Source organism: Dreissena polymorpha, chromosome 10, assembly GCF_020536995.1.
Source record: "Dreissena polymorpha isolate Duluth1 chromosome 10, UMN_Dpol_1.0, whole genome shotgun sequence".
Lineage (NCBI taxonomy): Eukaryota > Metazoa > Mollusca > Bivalvia > Myida > Dreissenidae > Dreissena > Dreissena polymorpha.
In genome coordinates, this window is record NC_068364.1 from 63796768 (window position 1) to 63814364 (window position 17597).

Sequence of the window (17597 nt, forward strand, 5' to 3'; positions counted from 1 at the left end):
ACCAACAGACAGACCAACAGACAGGGCAAAAACAATATGTCCCCGACTACTATAGTGGGGGACATAATAATCTGTTATATTTGCTATCCGATTTAATTCACGTTTATCATAGAGCTGTGTAAAGTATAAGATGGTAAAAATAGCACCACACTGGAATGCGGAACGTCCCATTTCATACACGGGTATTATCCACTGATTTATCTGTTGTGTAATGGAATGTTTTCCATTCTTTGTGTATTTATATATTAAATTATTTTTTTGTACACAATAAGAGCATTTATCATAGACAAATAACATTGTGCAAGTTTAAACATAATTATGTTTGTATGCAGAAATCTGCAAATGCATCCGAGTTTATCAACGGCTATTATTTGATAAACTGCTCCGGTTCATTTTAACAGCAGCAATGTACATAGAGTACATGACGTAGCGTGTGACGAATCAGAAAGTTTATCAAGTTCATAAATTTATTTGAAAATAGTGATAGGATGGCATGAGGGTCTTTATTTAACTATGCTAAAATACTTATTAAAGACCATAGATGCAAAATCGCCAATTATTGAGTTAAATGGATTATTAGATGGATTTTAAAGGATAATTAAAGGTAAGATACTAGTTCGAACGTGTTTTGGTTTTTGTTTGTACTTTTGTCGTTCCCTGTTCTCGGATAAATGATTTTAACATGGGGGCCATTAACGCATTGGATCACACACGGCATACCCATAACATTATATAAAAAACACGTTCTGCGCGTCCTTAAATTCGTCGTCCGAAGTCGGAAAACGTATTGCCCTGCTTATTAAGTCAAATAAAGTGTCAGTCGCTGCAATTGTCTGTTTACTCGTCGATAATGTACATGTAAATCTATGTTTACATCGACATCATTTTGTCAGGAGCAATCGCCGCCATATTCGATTTTGATCATTTTCTTTCGGAAATAAAATGAATTATAGTAAAGTAAAATCTTCTTTTCGCGGTCGTAATGTTTTACAATTCGCATGCTGCGTAAAATTGAATTGAGGCATATGGTGATATTTTTACTAGTTTTACAGTTTGTGTGTGAATTTTTTAAAGACTATTTTGCGTACCAGAACAAATACATTTATATCACTACGCATGGTTACATTCGTTAGATTGTAAGCGATTTTTAAGAATGAATTAAACTAATTGTAAGCCTAAGGTTATTAAATCTAGTTATGTTAAATGTCACGTTGAAAAAAAAATCAAATGTGATAAACAGAATACTAGGATTAGCGTTGAATACAGAGAAGTTTATGTTGCTCGGCTCGAACACCGAAAGCGCTCGCCAAGGCTCGCGCTCCCGGCGTTCTAAGCCTCGCAACATAAACTTCTCTGTATTCAACGCTAACATAATATTCTCTATATATTTGTCGTGAAGCGCCTTTTGTGTCGTTTTGGTGGGTATCGTCGTCGTATACAATATTCGAATAGTTGTCGTTCTTAGAGTTGGTTTGTGGGTGGTTTTATGTCTACAACACGACAATACGCAATACCGACAATAATACCCGCCGAGGCGACACAATTTTTGAGAATGTTGATAAATTTAGCGCCCTGTTTTCGTTCTGGTGAGTTTATTTATCGTTATCTTGTTATCTCGTGTTGGCGTTTTGGGGAACTTATTCCACCCCTCCCCCGTCCCAAGCTGCCAGAACGCTACGCCGACAAGAGCCGCATAACTTCGATGAACGTGCATCGACTTCGTTTCAAAGTCTCCATGTCTTACTAGCATTGATACCGAAGTGCCCAGACTTTATTCTGTGTCATTTGTTTTAATGTTTTATTTGTTTATTCTCTGTATTTTGTGTGTGTGTGGTGGTAATACTGTAACGATATCATGACGCAACACACACTAAGTATTTTAAATAACATTGAATCCTTTACGTGAGACAAATGCATGTAACTGTTAATAGTTTATAATTAGAGAACGCTTTGTCTACACTGTCACCACTTCCGTGTCTCAAAAAACAGTTTAATGTTTAATGACGGAACATAACGTTAACAGTTATTTCCGACTGTCAATGCAAATTATGAAAAGTGGTCTACAAAGAAACAAATGTGCATCAGTTGTAATTTTGAAAATTGTGACAACGTATGCGTTTTTTTTCACTCGGGTCAAAATTTCAGTGTGCTTTATATTTATAGTTTTTAATGTATTAATCATGCAATCATTTTCATACGATTAACATTGTCTAGTAAATTCGATACAATAGTTCACTTGATGAAATCAAAATGAACTTTACAACAGCGTCTTTAGCGCTACACAAACGACCTTAAAGTAGTGAAATTTACATTAGCCATGTTTTTTTGATCCAAATATTTGAAAACACATGTAAATCGAGTTAATTTCTAGACGCGTCCTCTCTTAATCCGTGACAGACTGATATTAAACGAAACACAATTACATCAATCACATGTTTACATTTATTTAATTATCTTGACATTTCTCTAGTTCTAGATTACATTTTAAACTTTGTTTTGATATTTCGTATGTTAGTATTTAACATTGATAAAAACCTATTCGATATTTAACTTTTTTAATTTATACATTCATCCAGATGACATTTGTCTAAAGGTGACAACCCTCGATTTATCTAAGAGTTGAAATATACATTGTGGCTATGAAACCATTTTAGGAAATAATTTGTGTTATAAGTCAGATACGTGCATTTTTTCATTCATTATTGAATACAAACGAGCTAACGTGCATACCATTTTACAAAGACATCTGTTACATCAAGAATGGCAAGAAAGGCAGTTATGTCGCACTCGGTGACAGCATTTTATGACCGCGAATGATATGTTTTGTTTCGTATTCCGCATGGGTGGTAAGATTGTATTGTGATTATGTTATTAACTTAGATTTTATTTTTATGTTTATTTGTTTGACGTACGCATTGTTTATAATTTTATGATGTCTTATATTAAATGTGACGCCATATAGTTGACGTGACGCCGTTTATTTATCAGCTGCACCAAAAGACCTTGATGTTCTGTCGTTATTTGTGAGTTGAAGAGTCAAATGGAATGTGTATAGTAAGATCGATTGTTTTGTCTCTGTATTTCCACACAGTTGAACTGGGTTTCTCGAACACACATACTTAATGGTACATATTTTCTTATAATCGGAATAAAAATTGCTCTGTATCATTCAAATGTGGTTTTAATCTTATAGTTCACTTATTACTTTTTACAACGAACGCACAAAAAACTATTTCGTACCTGCGAAGTTATAAATAATAAAATACTGTAGGCACATGTACATTATTCCTTAAAAATATTTTGATCATAAATCAACTTGATACCACTTTGTTAAAGGCATGTAAATAATGATGCCTATATATCTCGAGCGAATAAATGGACGAAAAAACCGTGAAAACAATGAACGGTTAACAATTTGCTTTCAAGCACTGGCTAGCACTCGCTTTTGTTGTAGATTTTTTAAATGTACGTCAACTTATGATATGTTGCAGCGACATTTTTTTCTGATCAGAATTCATAATATACTCTTATCGCGCATATACATATACTATCGATTTACCAAATGTAGAAACAACAACACGCACTTTCATTCTTTCACAAAACTTCAATCTTCAAGTTTATGTTGTGATTGGTGACGTAATACAAACAAATGTCTATTACCACAAATCGTGTATTTTCGTAATCATGTCTGCAACAACCTTCGTGCCGTCGTCATTTTATTTGACATATATATGTAGTCCTTTATATAAATATGTCAAAATTTAATTCAGTTAAAACGGATTCGATGTGAATGCAATGACAAGCGCGCTGTTATGAAATAAGATATCATATTGTATGAAAGTAATGACTAGGATATCATGAGATTTGATGAAATGAGACAGCTGGTTGGCCTAGTATGGGACAGGTGCGCTCTCTCTTGTAAAATTTGCCTTCTCAAATTCATTTAATATCTGCCAATTTAACATTAAACGCATTCCCATTAGTAGGTTGTTATTTAATGTATTTAGTATAAAAGTAAAGGATTTGGAATATAAGAGAATTACTGTATGAGACATCATTCGTGAATGCATTGTTACATGATAACAGTTTTTATCTATGTAGCAGCATGCAGATACATTCTGTTGATACATTAAAGGGGCATTTTGAAAATTGATAAAAAAAAATAAAAAAATGTTTCATATTCACAAATGTTCGTTGAAGGTATGATATTTGTGAGGAAATACTAATGCAAATTGACCATGCTCAAATATATCCATTACATGCATCTTTTGACGATTTAAAATCCAGAAAATTATAAAGCGTTGCAACGTGAAAAGATTTAATAATTTGAAGAGTTCTGTTGTTGTCGTTATATTTCGGGATACTACGAGGATTGCTTATATCGAGTATAAAATACATCACTCTTTGTATAAGCACGGGTGGCCGAGTGGTCTTAGCGATAGACTTTTACTCCAGGACTCAATGGTTCGAGCCAATATTTACAGCTATCAATATAAAGCATTTAATGATAAACCTCAATTCATGCTAAAATCTGTGAAAAGGCCCCTTAAAGAAATACTGCATTTCATACAAATATACTTTAGCTGCTACATAGTTTTATGATGAAATATCATACACGTAATCATGATCCGAAAAAGCGCCTCATTATCGGTGAGAAGAGTCTTGTGTCCAAACAAATGCGTCCTATTTTGCTTTATTATGCTGATAACAAAACATAGAATTAAACATATCATATATCTCGTTTTAAACATTTTAACAAATGGCATACATTAAATTTGTTGGTTATAAATAGGTAACCTACAATATAAATCACCGATTAGATTAGTGTCATAGCTATCGAAGGGTTATACTCCTGCAAATTATGCCGAGTTCACCCATAGCTTGTTTCGATTTAAACCTATTCAAACATGTATCACTGCGTACTAGTAATCTCAACGGGCAGTGTTCTTCAAAATTCACTAGCTAGACGAAATTTATCAGGCTTCGAGGTTTCCGTAGATCTGTTCTCCAACATGCTGGAGTGATAAAATTTATTTTTTACGTGATTGTTTAACGACAGATGAAACAAACATTGACCGCAAGCATAAGGTGAATCGTTTACGGTATCATGGGGTAACATCACGGGCAAACGTTATCATGCGCTTATATAAGAACGAAGTAGCTCATGTACTGAACACGTGATTTTGTTTATTATAAAAAAAACACCATAACATTGGTTTACAGAAAATTAACTGGTGGCAATATTATGTTTACCAAAGAATCAAACATTGTTCATATCTTAGGAGTTCGAAAGGTGATAAATGTTATAATTTAAGTTTTATTTCACATATGGCGATATGCCCTTTTATTAAAATACATCATTTGTCATCAGCGCAGCTCGAAAGATAAACGTGACCAACGGACACAACGCAAGGTCGTATAAAGGCGACACAATGTTTAACATACTACAGCTGTCTGCAAAAATATGTCTGTCTGTTCATTATAGTACGAACATGTCGATGAGATAGTTGCATTCGTTTTACGATGTTGTAAAGATGTCTTGATAAAAGCAGTTGATAAATATATATTTATATATTGTGTGGAATAAAAGGCGACATGTAAACAAGTTTTTTTGAAAGCATAGTGTGAACATTTTGGAATATGATATACCAATCATTGAAATATATGTTACAGATATATGTGATTCGTTAAAAGTAAAAAATAAAAAGCAAGATAAGAACAAATATTGGAGGTATGTGTTATAGTTACAACACGACATGTTTACAATGAGTTGCAACAAACAGCTGAATTTTAAAAATTGATATTTTCGTATTTTGGTAATAAGTTGAACGGTATGTCGGTAATGCTCGTGTCTGCTTCATTTTCTTATATTTTCACAATTTGAAAACGCTTGATTATTTTCCCGACTTTGATTGATAATAATTAATCTACGAACATATTTTTTTGACAAGTGTTTTTTAGTCAGGAGTGTTATTCAGCTTTTTTAAATATAATGCATGCATTCTTTTCTCTGAATCTTTGACCACTAGGTTGAAAATTGTCATTTCGACAAACTGTTGAAACTTTAGTGATATAAAATAAAGTGCATCTCTTTTAGGCAATATTTTTTGGAAATTGTTAGGCATTAAAATACAACAATCAGTGATAATAACCATAAGTTTGGTTGAATTTAACTTTCGCCGGATATGACGTGTACGACGTTAAGGGACAATGTTGAGGGGTCGACCAGTTACCCACCGGAAACGGAAGTTGAAACCATGAAACAATTGAGGAACAGGAGCGTGTCAGAAGGCGAAACATACACGAGCAATGGCGGGAAACATATGCTGTCCGAGTCCTGGTAGGTCGAGATTCAGAATTAAGTTTTTAAAGGTTTTTAGATTATTTTAGCCTCGTTCTGGAGATACTGTGTTTAATGCATCAATTTATCGCCTTAAGTAAAGGATACGCTCTAATGTATTTATGTCGCATACTATTAATAAAATAATTCGGTAATTAGTGTTGGATCGGGAAAACTGCATATACAAAATGAAGACTTAAATATCCGTAAAGTTGTTTCGTTGCAGCGCGCGTTCTGTTCAGTATTTTGCGGCCTCTGCGATAGTTGCTATGGTAGTGTTGATCTCGGTCGCGGACGGAAGGGAGGTTAACATGACAGCGGTCATATACGTTCATCTGCTCAGCTTTGCCGCTCACTTCGGTGCCCAGTGTTGGGTCACATTCGTCGCAGGTAAGACACAATACAACTCTAATTGTGCGTGTGAGTGTTTATGTTTGAAAGTTTTAAGTCCATCCGCGTCTTCACGATGTCATTATTAAGGGATTGTGGTACGCATCGCATTCGTTTCCAAATATGTATTTATATAGTTTTATCAATTGAACTAATTCGTGAAAAATGTGTCACGGGTGACAAATCGCACGAGAAAGTAATGAATAATAAGTAATTCATATTCACCCATTTAATATACGCAAGTGTATTGTCATGACGTCGCTGTGAGGCGACGCTTTAACATTTAATTGCTGCTGAAAGACGCGATGTGTTTTTTATAAACACGCGATGAGTGTTTAAAAATTGTCCGAATTTCGAATCCGTGTGTTTTGTTGAATAGTAATTTATATTGTTTAATTGGTCGCCTGTTACATAAGTAAATTTCCTTTAGACTTATGTTCATTGTGTGGTTGTTATTTTACTCGTGATTACCCTACATCGTGCATTTTGTAGAACACTGACACAAATATTGGTATAACAATACTGTGCCACTGAACAAGCGGGCAAATGTCAAGAAAATCAAGTTCAGACAAAAACCATTGATAAATATGTTTCCACCAACCGCTTACCGATCAAATCCGACCTTATTTACTATCATTTCTTACGATAAGTCTGCAATCTGTTCGTGTAGCGTCTTCTAAAAAGAAGTTTTAGTAATACAAATACTAGACTCCATTTGGTCTGATGTGTATAAACAATGGACCTTATTTACTGTCTTGATTGTAAATAGTTATTGACAATCTGGTTGTATAGCGTCTGATAAAAAAGAAGTTTTGGTGATATAAATACTAGACTGAACTTGGCCTGATATGGTTCAACTAAATATCTGCATCACTATCTAAACTGATTGAAAGGTGACTAATGTGTCTTAGAAGAGTACATAAGTTTATAATCTCAGTATTTTATGTCATTTGTCAAACTAAAAAGGTACAATGCTTTCAAATAGATATGTTAAAGTAAATAAATACCAATTATTAAGTATGTCATAAAAGTACCATAAATCAATTTTTATTTATTTTATAGTGTTTCGTAAAGTGAGTATAAATAATGTAACTTAATAATGTAAAAACTGATAAAGGGTTGATTAGTGGGAAAATCGAGAATACAAGTAAAGTAGAAGTGGTACCAGATATTCAACGAAATTAAGAGTTTTAAATGACGAAAGTAATGTTTGCTGTTACAAAAGAAAAAAATAAAAGCAAGAATAAACAGAATCATAATGCAAAGAAAACAGATAAATTAAGTTCAGATAGTCGTATTTTCAAATATCATATCGAATTGATTTAATTGGCCTAACAAACGATACTCCACTAACAAATAAACGTAAAATAAACTTTAGCATATAAGATTTTAACTACAAATACGTGTTACTGTCTTTTTAATTCAATATTGTATTTCATCTTTGGTTGATTTATTCAGTATCATTATATTGTGTCTTTTGCGTTATCGCTTTGATAAAATTAAATAAACATAATCCACACAGCCAAATATCGATGTATGACAGGACATGTATCAAATCTAACAAGTAAAATGTTTATATACTGTCAAGACAAATATTTTGGCGTTCACGTTTCCCAAATGGCTCAAGTATTTTTATTACATATACACGTGATTCGGTCAACATAAAACCCAAATATAAATGTTGTCACCCTTAACTAGTTCAATCTTTCATTTAATGTTCATATTTTACACCGCATCTTTTTCGTTTGTGAATCACACCATAATTGTCATACTTACGTATGTTAACCACGAAACGTGACGACAACATAACGCCGAACTAACATTTACATAGGTGGATCTTGAACATTTATTATTTAATCATGTTTTTATTAAGTAATGCAGCCATTACATTTTGTCTCAGGAATTACAATGTTCTTCACGCTACTTCGTACCATGTTTGGTTGTCTGCAATCTCGTCTGCTCCCTTTGTACTTTGCAACGTCTTTGGCGCTATCGATTGTTGCCACGGTGACGTTTCTGTTGCGTCATCCGTACCACTTGTTAACATCAGTAGATTATAGACAGGTAATACGAAAAGACACTTTGGTGTTTAAAACATACTTGGCTATGTTTTGGTTGACACATACGCGCGTTTAAAAAAGTGTTTAAATTGTCATCGGTATGATGTTTAATTGCTGTTTAACACTTAATAACTTCTGACGTTGTAAACGTATATATTGGATATGTCATATAACCGTCAAAATGAAAACATGGCATATATTCTGGAACTCTTTTCCGTTTCCTCTCCAAGTACCTATAACAATCTAATTAATGTATGCTTGTAGCTTACTCTACTCGGCGTTTGTGTGGGGTGTTCGTTCGTGAACAGCTTCTTTCTGGCGCCCAAGCTCGTCGCCTCGATGATCCACATGTTCGAGCTCGAGAAGGCTTCCGGTGTGGCGTCCGTGGTCGGCTATTGTGACCGTAAGGAGTTAAAGAAGGATCCGGTATATAGCCGCCACTACAAGACGTTCCGTATAAGCCACAGCGTTTCAGGTCTTGGAAACCTCGCCACTCTGGCGTGCAATCTTCTTTACATGTACCAGATAGCCTGCAACTATTTGGAATTGCAGAGAAGAACTTAATGTGATATATAACCTCGATACTAAAAAACCGTTTAAAAACATAGATAGTACGATTTATTTTTTAACAAGATTGTGATCATGTTCTTCAGGACGTGAAACTATCAAACAGGGGTGACACATGTCATATTTGTCGTACAGCGCCTTTTGTGTCGTTTTGGTGGGTATCGTCGTGGTATACAGTATTCGAATATTTGTCGTTCTTAAGAGTTGGCGTATGGGCGGTTTTATTACGACAACACGACAATACGCAAGAACGAAAATAATAATAAACGCCGAGGCGACGAAAATGTTGACTAAATTTGGCGCCCTTTATTCGTTCTGGAGAGTTTATGTATCGTTATCTCGTTATCTCCTGTTGGCGTTTTGGTGAACTTATTCCACCCCTTCCCCGTCCCAAGCCGCCAGAACGCTACGCCGACAAAAGCCGCATAACTTCAATGAACTTGCACTTAATTCAACATCAACTCAAGTATTTTTGGGTTTTGTCTATTCACGCTCATTCGTAGCGTTGGTAACAGAAAATACGCTTTAACTGTGTAAACCTCAAATTCATTAACGAATTGTATCACATTTCATTAATGCATTTGACGCGATGCTTCATTTATACGACGTTTACATAGAAGTGCTTTTCAAATTAAATGCACTTGTAAACCATAATAAAGTGTGTTATTGTTAAACAATGACAAGCAACAAGGACTGGCACGTACATGGACAAAACTTACTTGTAAATGGTTTTAAAAACGGACTATTCTGGAAAAACGTCACAAAAACAGCAGGGCTGAAATATAATATTTGTTGTTACACCACTCATACTACTGACGGGAGGTGTCGGAAGTTGGAATTTTGTTTTAGATTGTTTAATTTTAGTCCGTTTCCAAAATCACGAGTTTCAGTTGTTGTTGTAGCAAAGGATTACATCTTGCGCGTATTTCATTAAAAAGTGATAATGAAACTACAGAAGAACTTGAAGGATTAATGTCAAGCTTTGGCTGTTTAAAAGCTTTCAGGGCATGCAAAACCTCATACAGAGTCCAGCGGTAATTACTAAAACCTTGAACCCTTATTGTACCATTCGGTCCTGTAATTATGGCAAGGAACCGAGTGCCTACCAGCGAGACACAAAACAAACGCCCTAGACAAGACATGCACGTGCTTAATAACAGAGGTACAAACATGAAACACATTGCGGGCGCCGGATTTAAAAGGTCAATCCATACTCATTTGGTAGGGGTTTAAAACAGTTCTCCAAGCATTACACTTGGCCCAAAATTATTCATTACCCTGCGAATTGTACATAAAAATAAACCTAAAACATCACAGTTCAAATGATTTAGCAATAACACAGAATATAATTACAAACACCGATACATCATGGGCGTTCTTGGCTTTCACACTTACATGAGCGCAATTTCGAACAAATAAAAACGATAACAATAGCACCGCATAACTGGAGCCACGCTCAGCTGCGAAAGCTAGTCAGATTTTTTTAGAGGTCATAGTGACCTTGACCTTTGACCTAGAGACCCAAAAATGGGTGTGGCGTGTAGAACTCTTGAAGGTGCAGCTACATATGAAGTTTCAAAGTTGTAGGTGGAAGCACTTTGATTTTAGAGCAAAATGTGAAGGTTTTAGCACGACGCGGACGTCGGACGGCGGACGATGACGGACACGACGAGCTGGATTTGACAATATATCGGGTTGTCTCCGAAAATAGCCGAGCTAATAACGCAATAACACCGTCATCTTCGATTTCCAAGAGACCCAAAGACACTGTGCGTATACCGGTACACAGCGAGCCTAACACTGACTGTTACCATATGGTCATGTACATTTTATTGCACTAAGGCCACAACAAAATGATTAAATGTTCGATGTATTTGCCGCATCTAAAAATCTTTAAACGAAATAAAAATTGTTTTATTTGTATTATGCGCCCGCAGCAACAAATTTGCTGCGCACCTATTTACTAAATGATTTAGCTTGATTTAGCCTACGTATTTTACGACAAAGACTGTTATAACGCTTTGCGTTATTAGATTGGAATATGGTAAAAACAAATGGCAGCGTCCGTCTGTCTTATCATGTCGACCAAAGACACAAATGGAAATGTTATTTGCATCACAGATGATTTTAGTAATTTTATATTTCAACCGCATCTACATCAGGATGTGAAATATCGCCGGTATGCGTCAAAATCTGCAATAAACTTATTGGTATTGATTAAGGTAAATTATTGGAAAAATAACATTCAAACGAGTGTCGCTGTTGAACTGGACACAAAGATGTCGAGTATAATATAAATTGTACGAGCCACCTATCTACCAGTTCAAACTGTTGATGGCCAAATCCGAGATGTTCATTTTGCCTCAAAAACATGAATTTGACATAAGTAAGAAAGTTAAGAAACTTTCTGGACCTAAACACCTGTACTGAGATTTGATTGACTTTTTATAATAAAATTCAAAACTTTTACTACCCATTTCTTATTTAATTTCATTTGGTAGTTATTTGTTTTTACTTTACAAAACTTTAACTTCACATTTCTAATTTTAACAGTGCTGAACTAACAAAAGTAATGCATCGAGTATTGTATACTACCATAACATGTGATATTTAGAACTAATACAAATTGGAGATATTTCGTGTTTTTGCCCAAATTTACAGCCTCTTACAAGCTGTGTCCAAATTGAAAAATGAAACATTTTTTTAAAAGGTCTCGCCAAAATTTCCGAAAATATAGGTCAAACTGCTTAAATAAACTCAATTGGTTTATTGAGTTTATCATACAGCAGTTTAATGCCCTAGCACTTTATAATATAAATTTGAGAAAGCAGTTAAACATGCACTTATTAACAATTGGTATACTGTTATCTATAATCATAATAATAATAATTCAATTTTCCCATGGTTGAACGCACTTTCTACTCAATGAAAAAGGAACAAGCTGTAAAGTATGACGCGAAGATAAATCACTGCTTATGCTTTATATTTATTGTATTATTTATTGTTTCATGTTATTAAACCATCATTGACATACAACTGAGCTTCTTATATAACTTTGATCATGAAAACTACAGTGTACCTTGTTATATTTTAGTAATCACTACCTGGTGTGAGTAAGAAGAACAGCTATTCGAGGTTTCAATTTTTAGTTTTACGAACATTTGATAAGGGCTTAAACTCAAGTATTACTACTAAATGATCTTGTACTGGTATTGTGCAGATATCATGCGTTTATTTGGAATAAATATATCAATTTACATAGACAATATATTATTTATTATTTTTCGCTTTTCGCTCGCCTGTGATTTAACAAAAAAAAAGAATAAAACTAATTTTATTTCGCTCGCTCGCTCCATTTTTGGGAAGCAAAAATCCGTATAACAAATCTTCAATTTGTTGTAGCCTTACAAACATATTTTCTTATTTTAATGAGATCAACAAAAACAGGTAATAAAGACATGTCAAATTACATATACAAAAGAGAAGTCTTGTTTCAAGATACTAAGTTATCCTTTCGTCGCAATGGAAGACAAACCCGCCTTGATGTTGATGTTATGGACAACTAAGACGTATACCAGTTATTCAATGTATTTTAAAAACAAACGAGTTTGTCAGATTTCCGATTTCGGTGCCGCAAAGGATCCACGGACTTCAGGGGGGAGTTTAATACATGTGCGCAGATTTTCGTCCCAGATTAGCTAATCGAGAAGACACTATCCGCCTGAACTTGATTTTCGCTTAGAAGAGACTTGTTTTAAACGAATAGTATCATAAAAGCGGAAAGAGTCGTTCCTGATTAGCCTGTGCGGACTGCACAGGCTAATCTGGGACGCAACTTACCGCACATGCAATAAACCACCTTTTCACAGAGCACGGCCCATTTATTTGTCAAATCATCATTTCATTATTAAGATTAAAGGGCCTGTTCGATTAATGCCCCCCGTCATTGCAGGTACTTCTAACATAAATAAACTTCAGTCCAACCACAGTGAGGCCTGATACTTCAAAACGGCTGCGTCCTCGAAAACTCGATCATGATGAAATATCCCTTTATATAGAAAGCAATCGCATTGTAAACACCCAACATCACATGGGCATTGACACTGATCTTATTTTGGACTGAGACTATTGTAATACGTTCAAAAGGTTTTAACCCAAATCACGCGTTTCATCTAACTTATTTCCCCCTTACTGAGAGTGATCCGAAAGGTTCAATGCATTTCTATTGGAAATAATTGACCTTAACAATTTAAGCGTTCAATAACCCAGTGTCTAGTTTGTATTGTATTGCTCGAATTAATACTGTTTATCTGACTAAATATAATATGTGTATGCAACTAATTTAGTTATTGAAATTCTAATACAGACGCCTTAAAAAATATTTAAAATTTATTAAATAGTCTCATTCTAAAGAACGTTATGCGAACCAAATGAAAATGTCTAATGAATTGAATTATACGTGATGCATAAATAGAGTGTTTTGTTTAAATACAATTCATGTGCACTTCATCGTAACTTGAATACAATTCATTATATGTGGGCTTTGTTTTGTCAATTATTATCATGTGCACTTAATGAAATTATAAATTATGTTTTATATCCTATCCAACGCTAAAAACAACACATTCGTTCCAGTGATATGCGCCACAAGTTATGAATGTCAAACATTAATTTGATAAAACTGTATCGTTAAATATGTTCATACATTTTGTTCATGTTTCTATGTTAAGAAAGCTTAGCCCTTGTGTTAAATTTAACTTTTCACTAATATTCCTTTTTAGACACAACTCTCTGTAAGACACTTTAATTTTGAATATTACAATGTTATTTATAAACAACAGAATAACCCAACTTTTAGGTGATCGCAAAGGATTGAACTTTTGCTGAGACAAATTTTGGCACAATTATTGTCCTGTGTTATTTCAACAAATGTCGAATATATCGTCACTAATAATTTGTAATGCATTAACTCTCGCTACAACTGCTTAATTAGCTAGTCCAAACATTCAAATCTTAAGAACGTACATAGTAAATGAAGTCATTTCGGTTGCGACTCATTTTAGCATCATGAAAAGATTTTTTACCAGTGTAGAACATGTAATTCCGCGAAGAACCTAAGATTTTTACACTAGTACAGGCCCTTTTCACATTCCCGATACCGAGAGTAGTAAGGGTTGCTTCCCTTGATGTTAAGCATGAACTACGAGACACACGTAGAGTAGACAAGTGGGGTAATCACGTGATAGTCAAGATGTGGCGACGTCCGTGCCGAGACAGTTATTATTTTGCCGTTGTATACCCTTTATTACTTTTGTTTGATTTTAAAAAGACGCTCACATTCCAGTCGTATCAGTAAAAAGGTGATGAACGTTTATTTCGTATAAAATTTCGTTTGATATCTCGACTTTACTCTCCGCAAATTTTCATAGCGGAACTGTAATATGGTCATCCCACTAAGAAATTTCGCAGAGAGTAAAGTCCAGATAAAGGGCCAATATTATTATGAAATAAAATCTTGTAACTTTCTTGATGATATGGGTGCAAAGTGAGCGTCATTTAAAAGATTAATACAAGTAATAAAGATTATAAAACGGCGAAAAATACATGCCTCGGCATGGATGTCGCCATTTTGACTAATACCGGATTTACCCCTCTGGTTGAGAAAATGTAAGGACTAGTGGAAAAAATATATTTAAGCAAGTAAATAAAACATAATTGTGATATATTATTAAACATTTTATCCACTTATGCTTTGTTTCGGTCATTTGTTTGTGCAAATATTGAACAGGTAAACCCGCACGAATGCAATTTATTTGGGATACCGAAGTCTTAGCTATATTAGAATAATTGTATGATTATATATTTATATGCAATCTAGAGAGGCACATTGCGTTTTTCCATAATCTTAAAACATTCAATAAAAAACAAACCGAATAAATCCGGGACATTTTTATAATTAAAAATGTGCAGGTTTATAAATTAAGAATACATAATTATGTAAAGCTACAATATAATACCCCTAACGTTTTGAACATTAAAGAAATTAAACAAAATGCGTGTAATGAGATTCACTGAGAATATTGAATTGCTTCAGATACATAATCACACATAACAGCTTATGTTATTGCCAACATCAAACATCGCACACAACGTGCCTTTGTAAATCAACGTAGCTGCAGGCTAGATAGTACAAATGAATGGCATTGCACACAAGAGTGGCGAGGTTTCCAAGACCTGCAACGCTGTGGCTTATACGGAACGTTTTGTAGTGGCGGCTGTAGACCGGATCCTTCTTAAGCTCTTTCCGGTAACAGTAGCCGACAACGGACGCCACCCCGGAAGCCTTCTCGAGCTCAAACAATTGGATCATCGAGGAGACGATCTGGGGCACCAGGAAGAAGCTGTTCACGAACGAACTTCCGACGCAGACATACACAGCAAGACCAACTGAAAATGTAAAAAATTAATGTGACACTGAAAATCGTTTAATGGCTACACGACAGTTGACACTTTCTCGACAATTACTGTTTTCGATCACATTTACTTACAGATTCTAAAATTTAAAGTAAACTCTCATCGTATATCAATTGTAAACTTGAAAAAAAAATCACTTTATCCGTTAGTCAATGTGTTTGGGAAAACAAACACAAATATTTACAACCAGTAGTAATTTTAGAAGCAATTTACCCATATTTATTTATTAATTTTGAATCTGGGTCTTTGATGATTGCTGCAAACTAAGGCGTTGTAATACGAAAAAACATGACGTACCTGTGTTGACTCCTCTGACGTCATAGTCTCGTACGGATGACGCAACAAGAACGTTACAAACGTGAGAATGGACAGGAATAGCGACGTCGCGAAGTACAGCGGGGAAAGCCGACTCTGTAATCTGCCGAACATGTCTCTCGGGAGAGTAACGAACATGATGATTCCTGAAATACATTTACGACAATACGAATATGCTTTAATTAACTAAAACAAGAGGGCCATGGTGGCCCTGTATCGCTCCACTGTTTTTTCTTTGCGAAAAAAACGTGCATTGCGCATGGGTTGAAATGTACTCAAGCATGTGACTTTTTCTTTCTATCCCTCGTCCCACTGGGCGCTTAAAGTTGGAAGGGTGAGCATTTTTATATATGGAAAAAGTTACTACCGTGTTAACTAAACAGACTAAAAAGCCCGGGAATTGTTGCACATGTCCTTGCTTATAACGTAGGTACATTTATCTCGCCAAAAGATATTGTCGTTCTTTCTATTTCACATATTTGTAGATGCTGAAGATCAAATCTACGCATTTGATTTGAAACAGATTCACAAGACCCATAGGAATCAAAATGCCTTAACCCTTTACCAAACGACACATTTTGGACTTTCCCAATTTGAAAGAGGTTGCAGACGTCAATTAAATTAAAATGGCATATGAAGGAAATGATCAGGTAGGGGAGAAATAATTGTGATAAAAGGAGAAATTGCTCATCAACCCACACATTCCTAAGACCAACAGGCCTGAGAAGATTATGATAATCTAAAGATTATTTCATTATATTTATAAATGTATTTAATTAAGTAATACATTTGACTTCTAAGATCAATTCATAACTTATATTAAGAAAATAATAAAATGGTCAGAAATATATATGGATTGTTTAGCAATTGACAATCATATCCACAATTCGTGAGTCACTATTCACAAATGGAACAATGAATCATTAGTCATTAAAAAGCAGCATATACGATAGTTAAGAACATTGCACTTCATTAATTTCAACACCTTCTCTTGGATACAAAGTTTGAGTTAACCGTGCAGTATCATATATTGACTTTTCTTGAAAAAATTATCTTCATGGAAGTTGTGTTTTTAAAATCAATAATATATTATTAAACTGGTTTTAACACTATAAAAAAGACATGAAATTAACATGTCATCCAAAATATTTTCATCCGGATATACGATCACTTTCGACATATTTATATAAAACCCGACTTTTTTCAGTTTATAAGAAAAACATTCATAACACATGTTCTTGCTTCAATGCCTTTTTAAGCAGTCACCATCTGACCTAAAATGGCACTAAATGACAGGGTTTTATCTCATGTTTACAAGATGTTGATGTTGTTGTTGGTCACAGCCAAACGGCCGCAGTAATCTCCACTGGTAAACGTCATATGTTCAGTTTTGTGACCCCCGGGGCCGGGTCAAATTTGAGTCCAGGGGAATGATTTGAACATATTTGGTA

At 34.6% G+C, this 17597-nt stretch overlaps 2 protein-coding genes across 5 annotated transcripts in view; one reads left to right on the forward strand and one right to left on the reverse strand.

The window, feature by feature from the left end:
• LOC127848436 (transmembrane protein 205-like) overlaps positions 1-17597 on the reverse strand; it is a 34981-nt gene that overhangs the window by 12743 nt on the left and 4641 nt on the right. Inside the window, exons 3-4 of one of the 4 annotated variants that reach the window (XM_052380903.1) lie at positions 16129-16292; positions 15105-15804 (exon numbers count right to left, since the gene is read on the reverse strand). The exons of the other annotated variants lie outside the window; for them this stretch is intronic. Coding sequence (XP_052236863.1) covers positions 15763-15804; positions 16129-16292 — 206 coding nt within the window. The 3' untranslated portion in view covers positions 15105-15762. Of the gene's footprint in view, positions 1-15104; positions 15805-16128; positions 16293-17597 lie in introns of those variants that run through there. 4 annotated transcript variants of the gene reach the window in all.
• On the forward strand, positions 5744-10513 carry LOC127848446 (uncharacterized). The gene is made up of 3 exons (XM_052380914.1): positions 5744-6340; positions 6567-6730; positions 9055-10513. Exons 1-3 carry the CDS (start codon positions 6186-6188, stop codon positions 9189-9191), a joined length of 456 nt encoding a protein of 151 aa, XP_052236874.1. The 5' UTR covers positions 5744-6185; the 3' UTR covers positions 9192-10513.

What these genes read in the sequence shown, in the direction of transcription:
- LOC127848446 (XM_052380914.1), top strand. Translation starts at nt 6,186, where the DNA reads ATGACGTGTACGACGTTAAGGGACAATGTTGAGGGGTCGACCAGTTAC. An exon ending in CATATGCTGTCCGAGTCCTG is followed by an intron (nt 6,341 to 6,566) that starts GTAGGTCGAGAT and finishes GTTTCGTTGCAG; the next exon opens with CGCGCGTTCTGTTCAGTATT. An exon ending in TTGGGTCACATTCGTCGCAG is followed by an intron (nt 6,731 to 9,054) that starts GTAAGACACAAT and finishes GTATGCTTGTAG; the next exon opens with CTTACTCTACTCGGCGTTTG.